This window comes from Lithobates pipiens, unplaced genomic scaffold, assembly GCF_037356315.1.
Source record: "Lithobates pipiens isolate NorthernLeopardFrog02 unplaced genomic scaffold, aLitPip1_a1.2 Scaffold_16, whole genome shotgun sequence".
Classification (NCBI taxonomy): Eukaryota; Metazoa; Chordata; class Amphibia; order Anura; family Ranidae; genus Lithobates; species Lithobates pipiens.
The window spans coordinates 549,660,060-549,676,209 of NW_027507748.1; the positions used below are offsets into that span (position 1 = coordinate 549,660,060).

The following is a 16,150-nucleotide window of genomic DNA, read 5'->3' on the forward strand; positions in this document are numbered from 1 at the left end:
GTCCATCCCTGTGTGTGTGTCCGTCCATCCCTGTGTGTCCATCCATCCCTGTGTGTGTATCCATCCATCCATCCATCCATCCCTGTGTGTGTGTGTGTGTGTGTATTCATCCATCCATCCATCCCTGTGTGTGTGTGTGTGTGTGTGTGTGTATCCATCCATCCATCCATCCCTGTGTGTGTGTGTGTGTATCCATCCATCCATCCATCCCTGTGTGTGTGTGTGTGTGTGTGTGTGTGTGTGTGTGTGTGTGTGTGTGTGTGTGTGTGTGTGTGTGTGTGTGTGTCCGTGCAGCCTTGTGTGTGTGTGTGTGTGTGTGTGTGTGTGTGTGTGTGTGTGTGTGTGTGTCCGTGCAGCCTTGTGTGTGTGTCCAGCCTACCTGTGTCCCAAGCCTCCGTCCCGAGCCGCCGTCGTCCCGAGCCTCCTCCGACCCGTGCCGTGCCTCCTCCGTCCCGTGCCTCCTCCGTCCCGTGCCGTGCCTCCTCCTTCCCGTGCCTCCTCCGTCCCGTGCCGTGCCTCCTCCTTCCCGTGCCTCCTCCGTCCCGTGCCGTGCCGATGGATCGCCGCTCTTCTCGGCGGCCATTCTACAATTCAAAATTCCGCCTCCGCCTGTGATAGGCGGAACACTCAATTTCCCAGCAGCCTGTGTTCCGCCTATCACGGACATCCTCTCATACTCGTCCGTAGTATGAGAATGAGCGGATGTCCGTGATAGGTGGAACACTGACTGCTGGGAAATTCAGTGTTCCGCCTATCACAGGCGGAGGCGGAGAAGGAGGCGCGGCTTTTAAATTTTAATGTCCGCCGTCTGTCTGCTCGATACGCTGATCGAGCAGTCAGACAGCGGTGACTCGAGTATAAGCCGAGGGGGCACTTTCAGCCTCAAAAAAGAGGCTGAAAATCTCGGCTTATACTCGAGTATATACGGTAGTATTATAACTGAGCTCTTGGAAATAATTTAATGGAATATAGGTCAATGACCTTAATAATTGGAAACTTCAACAGCAATAATTCCTGACATTGTTAACTTGTTTTAACCTCTGTCAGTGTCACTTTTGCTGGACAACATCTGTATATAAATGTGAAATAAAATAAAAAAAACAAGGCTTAAAAAAAAAAAAAATATCAAATACTTTCAATACATACTGTATATTATTTACAAAATTTTGCAAATAAGTTCTTTTTCTTCTTCACTGATGTGTGCTGATGAGGTTGCACTGAAGAACTGTAAAAAGAATGTACTTACTTCGTCAGCCTTGTCATTTACCGGCTCTCCTTTCCTCACACAGACAGTGTGTAAGGAAAGGACTGCTTACATGTGACCAACTGTGACACACAGGAGGCATGGTTCTGGGAGGACATCTCAAGAGCTGTAGCCGTCTTTTGGCTATAGCTCGGTTAGGAAGGGGTCAAAGTAAAGAAGAATGCGTTCATTAAAGTGTAGTTGAGAAACAGAAGGCCAGCATCTTTTAATTCAAGATCATACTAACTTGCTGAAGTATCAATAAGCACTACTGCACTATTAAAGTAAATTAAACAGATACATTTTAACACTTTCCCAAAACAATTACATTCAAGGTATGCTATGATCGATAACGGTCAGTGGCTTTAACTCTTAAGTCATTAAAATGACTGGTGTCATACGTACCATTGCAACTTCTGATAAACAGAGACTAGGATGGCAGTCGCCTTGTTTGTAAAGGATAGGAGTGGTTTTAAATCCTTAGGCTCCTTTCACAGTTGTGCGACTTGTGACTACAAAGTTGCATAACAAGTCGTACCCCATGATTTCCAATGAGTACCATTCATATCTGTGTGACTTCAAAAGTAGTTCCTGTACTACTTTGGTCCAACTTTTATGCAAGTTGAGGTCCATAGACCTCAAGTTTGCACTTTTCAGGCATTCCCTAAAATCGCTGCAAAATTGTGCGACTTTAGTCACGGCAGTGTGAAGTTATTACCAAGGCTATAATAACAAAATGTGAAAAAAGTGAAGTGCTGTGCTCTGGATGCACTGTGTGTGTCTCTCTCTCTATATATACACACATAGTAGCTACAAATACTGCAGCTTCTGACGTTTAAAATAAGGACACTTACCTGTCCAGGGTGCCCGTGACGTCGGCACCTGAAGCTGATCTATCTCTTGACCGTCGGGTGCTGCTGCTGCCATCCTCGTTAAGGGAATGGGGGGGGGGGGTAGTGGCGTAGATACCCGCGGGAGGCCCGGGAGTGGGAGCAAAATACCTGTATTAGACAGGTATCTGCTCCCCCCTGAAAGGTGCCAAATGGGACACCGGAGGGGAGGAGGAACCGGAAAAGTTCTATTTTTGTGTGGAACTCTGCTTTAACCCTTTTGGGCATGGAGTTCACTAGAGCTTCACAGGTTGCCACAGGAGTCCTCTTCCACTTCTCCTAGACGACATCACGGAGCTGGTGGATGTTAGAGACCTTGCACTCCTCCACTTTTCGTTCCTTCAACTTCTGCAGAAATGCTGGCAGCACTCATATGTCTATTTACCAAAGAAAACCCCTGGATTTGATACTGAGCACGTGCACGCAACTTCCTTGATCGACCACGGCGAGGGCTGTTCTGAGTGGAACCTAACCTGTTAAACCGCTGTATGGTCTTGGCCACCATGATGCAGCTCACTTTCAGGGTCTTGGCAAACTTCTGTATATCATCCTGGGATCCCCCTGTAGTATCTAGGCGCATTTTAGATTTGGCTGGGCTATGGGAGATTGGCGTTCCCGGGGGTGATGTGCAGGGGCTTCCCCCTCCGTTTGCACTTACCAGTGCGTTGTCTCGAGCAGGGATGTTTTTGTCTCGGCGAGGAGAAGCTGCGGCCTCCGTCAGTGTATGTAAGCCTGAAGCCGCGGCGCCATCTTGGCCGCGCCGCGCGGACGGCTGATACATATAAGCCGTTAGCTTGCGAGGGATGCGATCCTCTTTCCGCTTGAGGGACATCTCCTCTGTGATGGACGGGTATCTGCGGTGCTCCACCGGAGCGAAAAAAAACACCGGGGAAGGCTGGAAGTCGCTCGGAAAGGCCGTAGAGTGAGGAGCTCTGTTCTCAAGCGGCCATACTGGTCACGCGCCGGACACGCCCCCCGGCAAACTTCTTATAGCCTAGGCCAGTGATGGTGAACCTTGGCACCCCAGATGTTTTGGAACTACATTACCCATGATGCTCACTACACTGCAGAGTGCATGAGCATCATGAGAAATGTAGTTCCAAAACACCTGGGGTGCCAAGGTTTGCCATCACTGGCCTAGGCCATCTTTATGTAGAACAATTCTTTTTTTTTTTTTAGATTCACTTAGGAGTGTACTCACTTTTGTTGCCAGCGGTTTAGACATTAATGGCTGTGTTGAGTTATTTTGATGGGGCAGCAAATGTACACTGTTATACAAGCTGTACACTCACTACTTTACATTAGGGCTGCAACTAAATATCTCTATATGCAGTGGCAAATATAAACTATATGGTTAGGGAGCAAAATATCTAATCCACTCTGAGAATAACAGACAGAAGAGATATACTGTATATATTAGAGGGGATATATACTGTATATACTATTAGAAGAGATGTACTGTATATACTATTATAGACTATATACTATTAGAGGAGAGATATAATGTATATACTAGAGAGATATACTGTATATATTAGAAGAGATGTACTGTATATACTATTATAGGCTATATACTGCATATACTATTAGAGAAGAGATATACTGTATATACTATTAGAGGGGATATACTGTATATAATATTAGAGGAGATATACTGTATATACTATTAAAGGGTCAATCTGGTAAATATCATCAGACTCATTAACTTTAACCCCATTTTGTTACTGGCCGATTAATCGATTATGAAAATAATAATCGATTAATTTCATAATCGATTAGTTGCCGATTAATCGATTAGTTGTTTCAGCCCTACTTTACATTGTAGCAAAGTGTAATTTCTTCAGTGTTGTCACATGAAAAGATATAGAAAAATATTTACAAAAATGTGAGGGGTGTACTCACTTCTGTGAGATAGTGTGTGTGAGTGTGTGTGTGTGTGTGTGTGTATATATATATATATATATATATATATATATATACACACACACACACACACACAAAATCTTTCATTTAAATATGTACCTCAATAGCCACATAGCATATAAATCCACATTTTGTGCACCAAATTCTTTAGAAAACACAGCTTTGCCTTTTAAAAGTAGCAGGGACATCAACATCACGCTGCATCATGCCTGTCCAGGGTGCAAATCTGTGGGAGGAACCCTGAAGCTACGCCTACATCCACTACGGACTACCTGCAGAAAACTACAGGATAAAAAGAGAAGACCGGTCACCCTACACGTGGAGTGAGAGCAGCACTGACTGGTCTGTATTATTGCACGGAAAGCAAAGTCTCACATTCAATTACTGCCCAGTTCTGAAATAAATACAAGAAACAACAAAATTCAAGAATACGTATTCCTCTTGTATTTAGAAAATATTTGCTTTTCCTAGAGTTCAGCTTTAAGGTAACTATAGATTTCTGACCTGCAGTCTATATATTTATCCCGGGGTGACAGTACTCTTGAGTTACTTAACCAAGGCAGGCCTCTATTTTAAGGAGATGAGTGCTAACAATTCAGTCTATCAGAACTCAGGATTCTGCAGTGGATCTGATCAATAGTTCCTACACTACAGAGTACATAACAAATATTTATAAAAAGTGCTTATGCAAAAAAAAAAAAAAAAAAAAATATGCTAAGGAAAATTAAATTATCACTTAGTCACAACAGCAGAAAGCATCGGGACTTTCAAAGGGTGAAGGTTCTGACTCCAGGTGAATGAACTAGAAGTCAATGCCCAACCCCTGGCTCTGCACTGTATACGAACAGGTCAATTATCCTTCGACTATACTCATCATTTTCTAATCTACTACAATATTGTATAACCTTTATGGGCACATAAAAACAGGTAATATTGTAAAAACTCACGTCACAGAACAGCAGAGGCAAATGTAAAATATCCATAATACATATCCTAAAGCAGTGGTTCCCAGAGCCTGGTTAATGCTTTCAAAACATTCCATGACCCAACAGCAAAAAAAAAATAAAAAAAAAATGTACACTCACACAAAGTATAAAAATACAAAAATATGTATTCAGATGCTTGAAGGCTTTGCGTGGAGCTGGGGATTGTTGGGGGGGTTGGGGACCCTGCAGCAAACTCTGTGAAGGGTCCAATAGGGAGGGGATGAGGGCTGGGGGTAGGGTCTGTAGAGCGGCTGCAGGCTTTGTGGGGACACTGTGGAGAATGGAAGGCAATGTGGGGGTTAGGAGGCACTGTGGGAAGTTGAGGCATTTGCAGGTAGCTGGAGACTCTCAGAAGATTGCAAGAACATAGCAGGAGCTGAATACAACAGATATCCAATCCCACTCACTTCCTTCAGACTTGATATCCATACGGGTTTGCCAGCTGCGATGTAGGACATTTTAGTAGACTAAAATGTACTGGAGATTTAGTCGACTAAACATGACTAAAAATAAAACAATTTAGAAGACTAAAATGGGACTAAAACTAAAATGCCATTGTAGTCCTAAGATTAAAATTAACACTGGGTGAACAGAGCCATTCCGGTCTCTGTTTGCCTCTAGAATAGAGGACAACCGATATGGGTTCTTCTCTGGCCGATATTTAGAAATTGCAGCGGCCAATGGCAGATATATGATGCCAGTTTTTTTGGGACGATATGTTAGGCTGATTTTTTTTCCCCCCTTTTTATTTTTTCTCCCTTCATCTCATAAAATCTAACAGACACCTTTCACACTGGGGCATTTTTCAGGCGCTTTTGGGCTAAAAATAGCACCTGTAAAGTGCCTAAAAATGGCTCCCCTGCAGTCTGTGTGAAAGCCCGAGGTCTTTCACACTGAGGAGATGCGCTGGCAGGACATTAAACAAAGTCCTGCAAGCAGCATCTTTGGAGCTGTGTACACAGCTCCCCCCCTCACTCCTACCTATTGAAATGAATGGGCACCGCTGCCAAAGCGCATGCAATGCGATTTGGCAGCGGTGCTACATGGGCGCATTTAACCCCTTCCTCAGCCGCTAGCTGGGTTATAAGTGCCCTGCTAGCAACCAAATAGTGCTGCTAAAATGACAGTAAAGCGCAGCTAAAACTAGCAGCGTTTTACCGTCAACACCTGCCCGCTCCAGTGTGAAAGCAGCCTTAAGTAATAAGGGATACAGAAAATATCTTACATTTAAACATTTATTAAACAAAACAAACCTCCAATCAGTTCACTTGTATGTATAATTTAGATAAAAAAAAAAAAAAACTATATATTAAATACACAAAAACAGGTAATTAAAACTTTTGGACGAAAAAAAATGGGCTAACTTTACTGTTTTAGTTTCTTTTTTAAAATCATTAGTGTATTTTTTCCAAAAAAAAATTGTGTTTGAAAAACCTCTGCGCAAATACCATGTGACATAAAATATTAGAACAACCGCTATTTTATTCCCTAGGGTCTCTGCTAAAAAAAATATATATATACTTTTTGGGGGTTCTAAGTGATTTTCTAGCAGAAAATACAGGATTTTTACTCATAAGCAACAAGTGTCAGAAAAGATTGTCTTTAAATGGTTAAACTGAGAACTCAGTTCAGTCCATTCATAAGTATAAACATTGTATCTCTTTGGTCTTTTCTTGGCAGACTGCCCAGAGGAGAGAAGCAAGTCTCCATGGAAGACTTCAGGCAACTTGCATTGACTTCTATTACAGAAGTCATTTGCAAGTCGCGCTGAAGTTATAATCAGCCTTTTTTTATCAGCACAATTAGCCAATGCCAATTAATTAAAAAACACCAAATATCGGTCGACCTCTACTAAAAAACACTAACATGATGATGCCTGGAGCTGCAGACAATGGCCTGGTATAACTGCTTGAAGTCCATCGATGTAGCGGTAGGTCGCTGATCCTCAAGTGGTTAAATATATTCATCAGAAGCCCCAAAGGATATGAATGCACTTTTGTGTGCACCAAAGCAAACCTCAATATTACCTAGTAAAATTTGTGGTGACATCATCACTGTGCTGCAAGTATATCTAAGGAGAAAACTTTAATTTTCGTTTTGGATAGAGTGGTGAGCAGTCAGAACTGCAATTCAGGTTTTTATTGCTGTGTGTCCCTCGTAGAGATACGCTCTTTATGTGTCTTTCTTTTCCATAACTTGTACAGAAACCAGAACAGCGGGAGGGACTTAACAGTATCCATCAACTTTACTCAGCCTGTGCAAAACTACACGAGAGGGTAGAGACAAACCAGTTACCTTGCACAAGGGGAGAGAGCAACAGTGACCGGTCTTGATTACAGACAGCTTTTCCCCTCTCCCCGGGCATTACCAGGCTCTCCTGTCACACTGAAGTCTCGATCGACCATGCAGTGCTTCCGCTGGCTGATTATAGAGCCCAAATACCAAATGGGCTAATGGAAGCGATGATGTCACGTCGCTTCCAGGTTTATTCAGATGTCAACGGCTTTTCTGGGGTCTTCCTTTGGATCAAATGTGGGTATAGGATTGGGTATATGGGATTGTTTGATATTATTTGTTATTTTTATGGTTTAACTAGATGGACTTGTGTTGTTTTTCAACCTAACCATGTCCTATGGATCACACTGATCTTGGCATGATCAAATGATTTTTTATTTTTAAACAGATATTTTTATTAAATATTTCATGTTGTTAACACATACAAAACAATCACGCAACACAGTTTACAGCTTCCACGAGAACCATGCTAATGTCATGTAATTTGTGTATTTAGTAAAACAATCATCTGTTTGTTTAAATGCTTTTAAGAGGAGGGGTCTTATAGACACCGGATCTCTCCACAAAAAGTACCGGTCACATGCCTATTACTGTCAGAAAGCATGTTTTTTTTAAAGCGAGTGTAAATACAAAAAAATAAATAAAAGATGATGCCGTCCCCCAGTGCTGGTGTGCAAATGTAAACGCACACGTCGGTCCCGCACGCAAACAGCGATCATCACACACATCAGGTATCGCTGAAAACATCACATCATGGGCAGTAACTCTACCGCCTGTGTAAGTGAAGTGGTAAACTAAGTCTTTTTAAAGCATTACCTATGGATAGTTACATTTTCTTTGTTTGTCAACATTGCATGAGTGTGAGCAATTTTAAAGCATGTCATGTTTGGTGTCTACTCAGTGTACCATCTTTTATATTTTCACAAAAAATTTCATTATATATGGTGCAAAACCCACCAATTTATTCTCTAGGGCCTGTGCTTTAAAAAAATAAATAAAAAATACATAAAAGTATAAAAAAAATACAAAGTATAAAGCCACCCCCACATCAAATCATTCTCTACAGCTATTACCTTTCGTACCACCACCCCCTCCCTTTAGAATGTAAGCTCTTCGAGCAGGGCCCTCCTGTACCTTTTGTATCAAACTGTACTGTAATTGTGTCCCCCCCCCCATACATTGTAAAGCACTGCGTAAACTATTGGAGCTATATAAAACGTGTATAATAATAATAAAGTCTGGATGTTCTAAGAAATTTTCTAAAAATAAAAATACTGATTGTTACATGTAAACAAAAAGTGCCTGGTCTTCAAGTTGTTAAAAAACATTGAAATAAATGTAAAATAAAATATAAGCTGGAAACCTGACCCATAGGTCACACAACTTTGACTCAATAACCTCAATCTAATTATCGAGACACCTTCAGTTTTTAAAGTGCAGTCAAATGAGACTTTGACTTCTATAATGGTGTAAGATAAAAATGACATATCAATTGAGGACAGGAGTAAATCAGTTCATCTACAAACACATTTCTTCTGAGAAAGATACTGCAGTCTTTACCTATTGCAAGAAACAGGTCATTGACATTCATGGCTGTTTTGGCGGAGGTTTCCATAAATAACAGGCTGTTGTCATCCGCATACGCCTGGGCTTCCTATAAAGAACAAAAAGGGAAAGTCAGGGCTTTAAGGGTCAATGACTCCCAAGTTACTTGGTAGGCAGTAAACGTGTATGAGTGTAGATAACTCATAAGTATGTCAATTTCCTACAATACAGTCAACACTTAAAGCCACAATACACAATGTTAAATCGTGTTTACTGAAGGTTTCAGCAATAAGAGAAAAAAGCAGACAAAACAAAAAAAACGGGGGAAAAAATGTAACTAAAAAGGAAAACGTATTGTAACCGTTTGGATCTTCAACCTTATGCAAATGATCTAAAATGACTTACCCAGCTTGGTTTAAATCGCTTTTTTAATCTACAAATATTCTGTCTGATGAAAACTCAACAAAAACTGTCAAAACTTAGCAACAGGGCCCTGATTAATACCATTATATTTGTAAATCATCCTGCATATACATATTAGCCAGGCCAACATATACTATTGACAGCAGATTGTTAGAGATTTTCTAACTCATGAATGGTTTATTGTATCAACATTTTCATTACAAAAAAATACTCCATAATAATCTCAAATATTTTATCGGTATTAAAATCTTGTCACCAATAGCTCTTATGTTGATGCTTGCAAAGCAAAACCCTCCTGACGATGATGTCTTCAGTTAAAGCGGAGTTCCAGTTGTGTTTGTGTTTATTAAAAGTCAGCAACTACAAAAAGCGCAGCTGCTGACCTTAAATACACACTCACCTGTCCCATGATCCAGCGATGTGGGCGCCCGAACCCTCGCTTTTCTCCTTCACCTCTCCCCAGAGGTCGCTTCACAATCTACCACAGAAGGCAGTATATACAGTATAACCAACTTCACCTAAAATCTAAAAGTTAAATAGCGGCGCTAAATAGCAAAACTGTAGTAAATTTATATAGTAATTTATAACCATACACATACTTAAATAAAACTGAGATACCGCCCAGTGAAATAGCAGTGACAGTGAATTACAAAAGTTCATAGCAAAGTCCAGATGAACACAATAATGTAAATGTGTAATCCATAGTATTTCAGTAATGCAACATCACTAGATCTTCACACCACACCACGTGAGAGTGCACCACATCTTTCCCATTAGGTTAAGACTCACCTGATTAATTTTCACCTCTGGGATCCCTGGAAAGATTTGTGATGATGAAACACACTGGAACGTGGCTGTGCGACAACCAGATTTGACGTAGTATAAGAATTCGGAAGTGAAGCTCCGGCAAGGTTCGTTGGTCGGGCGAGATACTAGCCGATTGGCATTGTGTCCGCTGAGACCATGGGATGTGATGCAATGTGGATGTTTTAACACATGCCTTTTATACATGGATTTATGAGAATGTAATGTTTGAATTTTTTTAAATGTAAAATAAACCGGTGTGAAAGGTATTACACGATTGGAGCTCTCCCCTTTTCTGAGCTGTTTGATTCACCATTTAGGAGTTGGAGATTGCTGCAGATGATACCTTAACCCTGTGGGGTAAACCACCTATTTGCCAAACATGAGAATGTGAGGCAAATTAATCTGGTGAGTCTAAACTTAATGGGGAAGTCGTGGCGCACTCTCACATGGTGCGGTGTGACGATCTAGTGATGTCACATTACTGAAATACTATGGATCTCACTTTTAGTAACATTTACATTATTGTGTTCATTTGGACTTTGCTATGAACTTTTGTAATTCACCGCCACTGCTATTTTACTGGGTGGTATCTCAGTTTTAATAGTTTAAGTACCTGTATGGTTATGAATTACTATAAGGGGCGCAACGGATCAAAAACTCACAAATCGGATCGTTCCTTGGATCAGAGTCACGGATTGGATCATTTTTCGGATCAGCAAATAATTGAATTTGCAAAAACCTGTGAAAATTCCACCACCATATAGTCCCCACTGTAATATCCACAATCTCCCCACTGTAATATACATCTCCCCCACTGCAATATTGGCTGAGCATGGCTGGGTATCACCGAGAATGGCTGGGTAATACCGAGTACTACAGGGTATGGCAGGGTATTGGCAGAGTATGGCAGAGTATTGGCAGGGTATTGCAGAGTATGGAGGGATGGCTGTGAGTGCAATTGGCACAGAGCAGCGCTGTAGGCACTACAGATGCAGCCCACAGCGCTGCTGCCATCCGATCTCTCCCCTCCACTGTACAGATCTGTACACAGAGGGGAGAGAGGAACCGTTGTCATGACGCGGGTTTGTTTACAAGTGATCGCTCCATCATTTGATGGAGCGATCACATTGTAAACGGCCGACGGGTGCACCAAGATGGCTGCCGCTTCGGAACTAGACCGAAGCCGCGGCCTTTCCTAAGGCCGAGACCGCGTAGTGCTCTGCGGATCGCGGTGTGTGCCAATCCAAATGGGGTGACCCATTCGGATCAAGGAACGGTGACGATCCGTTGCACCCCTAATTACTATATACCTTTACTACACTCGGCCTGTGGTACCACTAGGCAAACTAGGCAGCTGCCTAGGCACAGTCACAGCTGTGACTCGGACAACTGTGACATGCCAGTTAAAAAATGGTTACAGCGCTGAAGTGCAAGTACCTGGTCTTGCCTAGGGCGCAAAATAGTCTAGCACCAGCCCCGACTAAACTATTTTGTTATTTACCCTTTAGATTTTTAGGTGAAGTTGTTTATATGTTTTTTTATTTTAAAGTGGAAGCAGATTATTAAAGTGTTACTAAACTCAGGACCCTGCATTCACTATATCTGGTCTCCTACAGTACACGAAAAATGGAAATGCAATAGTTTTAGTAAATATAAACTACTAAACACCCTTTCTCATCAGCAGTATATAGAAGTCTTGTGACTTTTATCAGTACCTGGTAAAGCTTGTAGTTGTTTTCAAGGATGCAGGACCCCTGACCCTCTGTCTGGACAGTTCTAATTGGCCCTGTGCTGATCACATGCACTCTCCCAAGAAAAAAAAAAACTCTCTAGCAATACACGCCAAACTGAGCATGTGAGGTCTGACTCCAAAGCTCTGTCTTATCAAGCAGCCTTTTTATACAATGCAGTGCATTAACCCCTTAGGTTCCACAGCGAGTATAACAAGCATACTTTACTGCATATACAAACAAATTTTACTGTTGTGGGTTTAGTAACACTTTAACACAGTTTATTATTAACATTTACAGGATTTTCTGTGGCGCATTGGTGGGACTGGTGGCATATGAGCACTTAGAACACGGAACATAGAACAAGTATATACAGTAGTGATTCTCAACCAGGGTTCCTCCAGAGGTTGCTAGGGGTTCCTTCAGCATTGGGCAATTTCTGCCTCTCAGATAAGTTCCCACGCACACCATTGATCTTTTAAACTATATCTGTAAGAAGGCAATTATTCCCAATGACTACAAGTGTAAGGACCATTCTTCCCACTGACCATCACACTAATGTATCATGAGTTGTAGATTTCAAATTTCCATTTCTCCAATCTTCATAAGACAGTGCTTTCAAAGCACTGATTTTGCTTGTGCTAATCTGGAACTGGAACGCGCAATCTCTAAAACATTTTGTCATCTAAAACTGACCTAATTATCTAAACACTGGCGTTTAACACGCTCAATGTGAAGAAACGATTGGGGGACTGTAGATATTATATTCCTAGGGTTTGTTACATGAATAGGAGTGATGTTCACGGAGCTTCTCTCATCCTTTCCACTTACTGCAAATTTCCCAGACAGGATCTGTCAGACTGGAAACTATAGCCTTCCTGCAGTTCTCTATTGATGCAGAATACCAACAACACTGCTGTTGTCCACTGACCATGTGATCTTTGTTGTTGCTTTATGTTATATAGGTATATTTGGTAGCAAGTGATGTTTAGTAGTTTTATACTCAAAATTATATGCATTGTTAAAGTGGTTGTAAACCCTTACAACACACTTTGACCTACAGGTAAGCCTAGATTAAGGCTTACCTGTGGGTCCAAGAAATATCTCCTAAACCTACACGGTTTAGGAGATATTTGCTGAAAGACAGGCACTGCTGTCTACGGCGCATACGCCGCAGACAGCGGCGTGCAGGCGCACTGAGTGCGGCATCGTCAACGACGAAGATGCCGCGTGTGTCGGCTCCCGTGCGCATGCGCAGGAGTGACGTCATTGCGGCTTTGCCAAATGACAGCGGCGGAGCAGCGAGACCCCACCGAGAAGATGGATGCGCCGGGCTACAGGGGACAGCGGTGACTTCGCTGGCTCCTGTGTCAGGTAAGTGACACATAATGGACTACTATGCGATGCATAGTAGTCCATTATGCTTTGCCTTTGCATGGAATGAAAGAGGAAGTAAACTCATCAGGGTTCACTTCCTCTTTAAGCCTTAATCTGTGGCCTTGCATAAACGAGGTGTGATAAAAAAAAATGCCAAGAACAACATAAACATACATTGAATAAAGCAGAATTATATTAACCAACACAGCAACATGGGCTTGCATGCTTTAATCCCAAAGATGTTCCGATGGCTATGAATTTACTCTCACCAGAAACATTTTTTCCTGCAGGGGTCCCTTAAGATCTTTCAACAAATACAAATCACTGGTGGTCAGGTTTGGGTGGGTGTGTCACACTTTCCTTGATTGGCGGCATCTATTGTGAAAGTTCAGACCTATAAACCAGCCGTGTTGCCTATACAGAATGAGCCTCTGCATCAAGACTTGGCCTGTTTTGTTTTCCTTCATAGCCTCCGATGATTTCAGAAAGTTTGTGTGAGCCAAGACCCTGTAATTGTTTCTCTGCCTTCTAAATAAAGCAATGGGGAACATTCCTTCTACATGACAGAAAAGTAAAGATATCATTTTCCTGTGGACTTTGAGTCACAACATTTCTTAAGAAAGCAGTGGAGTTTGCATGTTCTCCCTGATGTGTTTGTGTGGATTTTGTGTACTCCAGCTTCCGCTCACACTCTAAAGACGTTCTGGTAGGCAAATTGGCTTTTTTCTAAAGCTTAATACATGCCGAGTTCTTTTTTTTATTTTTTAACCCAGCAGGTTGAATGAAAAAACAAAACAAAAAACTGCCAGCTCTGGTCGGAGCCGCTGTACTAATGATCCAACATTAGTACTGCAATTTCCCCTGCTGAGCTGTTTTGTTCTGACAGGGGGGCGACCACCCTGCCAGAACACTCCAGTCAGTGCTCTCAGCCATTGGCTGAGAGCGCTGATCGAAAGTCAGTCAGCTGCTGGTCTTCCAGCATGCTCATTCGACAGAAGCCGGCCAAGCACCCGGCTTCTGTTAGAACGGCTGCCATACACATTGGCTGAATGTCAGCCAGTTTTGTTTCAACCAGAAGATTGTGTACCGATGTTGCGCGGCATTCAGCCCATGTGTACGGGGCTTTAAAGTGTATAATAATATACAATGTATGTGTATAATAATAAAAAATAGTAAGCACATAGTTGAGTTATCTCAAAACAAATGATCCAAGTTTTATCCACAGTTATGTATTATGTCAAAAAAACTTGCTGTATCAGGTCTCCATTGGCCCAAAGTTTGGTCAAAATGTTCAATTGTATTGCCTTGTCCTGGGTCACTATGGGTACACAAGGTGGCACCCATCATGCAGAGAGCTATAGAAAAAGCCAAGAGCCGCTGAAACATGGCAGAATGTGATTCACCAGTCACCTATACCAAACTTCTATTTTAGAGATCATTTCTGCAATCATGCTTGTTGTTGTGTGTATACAGCATGAACTATTCTTGCACAATGTTAGGTCCCTTCTTTTGGGCAAATTTTCTTTGAAACAAATTTTTTTTACACTAATATCCACACAGAAGCCTATCACAAATTCTACCAAAATGGCAAGAAACTTTGAAACAAGTAAGAAATGGGATTACCTTATTTAACCATAAAATATGAAGGCATAGATTACAAGCTGTTTACTACTTTATATACCCTGGATGGAGGTGACCATCATAGTAGAGGCGGACATTTGTAGGAAGCAGACCAGCATCACCAAAACCCACTACAAATCCCCTGAGACTAGTAGACAGTAGGCAGCAGTGCCTGACATCCCACACTGCCGATATACAGCTTTGGGACAGTAGACACAGGATTGTCAATATACACGCACATGCAAGGAAGTTCATTGCTATTTTTCTGGAAGCAGTAAATGAAAGAAGACATTTGTCAGGGTACTGCTTAGGCACAGTTAACATTTCTAGAGGTTGTCTATAAGATAGCAAATATTCAGCTCAGGTCTACGCTGTGAGAAAGAATCATTATTGGCAGTCTGATAGTTATTTCGGATTATCCAAAATGTGTATGAGGAAACACTACAAAGGATTGTGCAATACTGGATACACAATTTTAACCTGCATTTATAAAAACAAAGAAACACTGTTAGAAAGTTTTTATAAATTGTTGGTTACATTTTATTTTTGCCTATAACTTAGTTAATTGATCTGAACTGTACAATTTTTTATTATAATGCAAAAAATAGGATTTTTATAACAGCTTACCTGTAAAATCCTTGTCTTTGATGTACATCAGGGGACACAGAGCCATAGTAATAACTATGTGGGTTATATCGGACCATCAGGTGCTGGACACTGGCACGCCCCTTAAGGCGCGAACTTCCCCATATAACCCCTCCCACTACTGGGAGTCCTCAGTTTTGTAGCCAAGCAATCGTGTATAAGAAGAATAAGGGAGGGACCTCTGATGCACAAAGAAAAGGATTTTACAGGTAAGCTTTTATAAAAATCAAATTTTCTTGTCTTACATCAGGGGACACAGACCCACAGTAATAACTATGTGGGATGTCCCATAGCAATGGCAACTGAAGGGGTGGAGACAGAAGCAAGGAAACAGGAGGCCAGAGGACTCATACTGCAGCCTGCAGTGTATGCTGTGCCCAAAGGCAATATCCTCATGACCTTTAATATTGATTTGATAAAATCGGATAAACGTATGAATCGAAGACCAAATTGCGGTCTTACAGATCTAAGCCATAGAGGCCTGATGATGCACCACCCAAGAGGCACTAATCACCCTGGATGAGTATGCTCTTAATCTGAGAAGGAAGAATTTTCTTCTTTAAGCTGAAGCTTGATCAATCACTTGACAAATCCATTTGGAAAAAAGTGGATCTTGACGCTGCCTGCCCATATCTTGGACCCTCTGGCAGTACAAACAAAACTTGT

The 16,150-nt window shown here is 41.7% G+C and overlaps 1 protein-coding gene across 1 annotated transcript in view; it reads right to left on the bottom strand.

The window, feature by feature from the left end:
* RAB5B (RAB5B, member RAS oncogene family) overlaps positions 1-16,150 on the bottom strand; it is a 119,898-nt gene that overhangs the window by 19,774 nt on the left and 83,974 nt on the right. Inside the window, exon 5 of the mRNA XM_077483422.1 lies at positions 8,898-8,991. Coding sequence (XP_077339548.1) covers positions 8,898-8,991 — 94 coding nt within the window. The remainder of the gene's footprint in view (positions 1-8,897; positions 8,992-16,150) is intronic.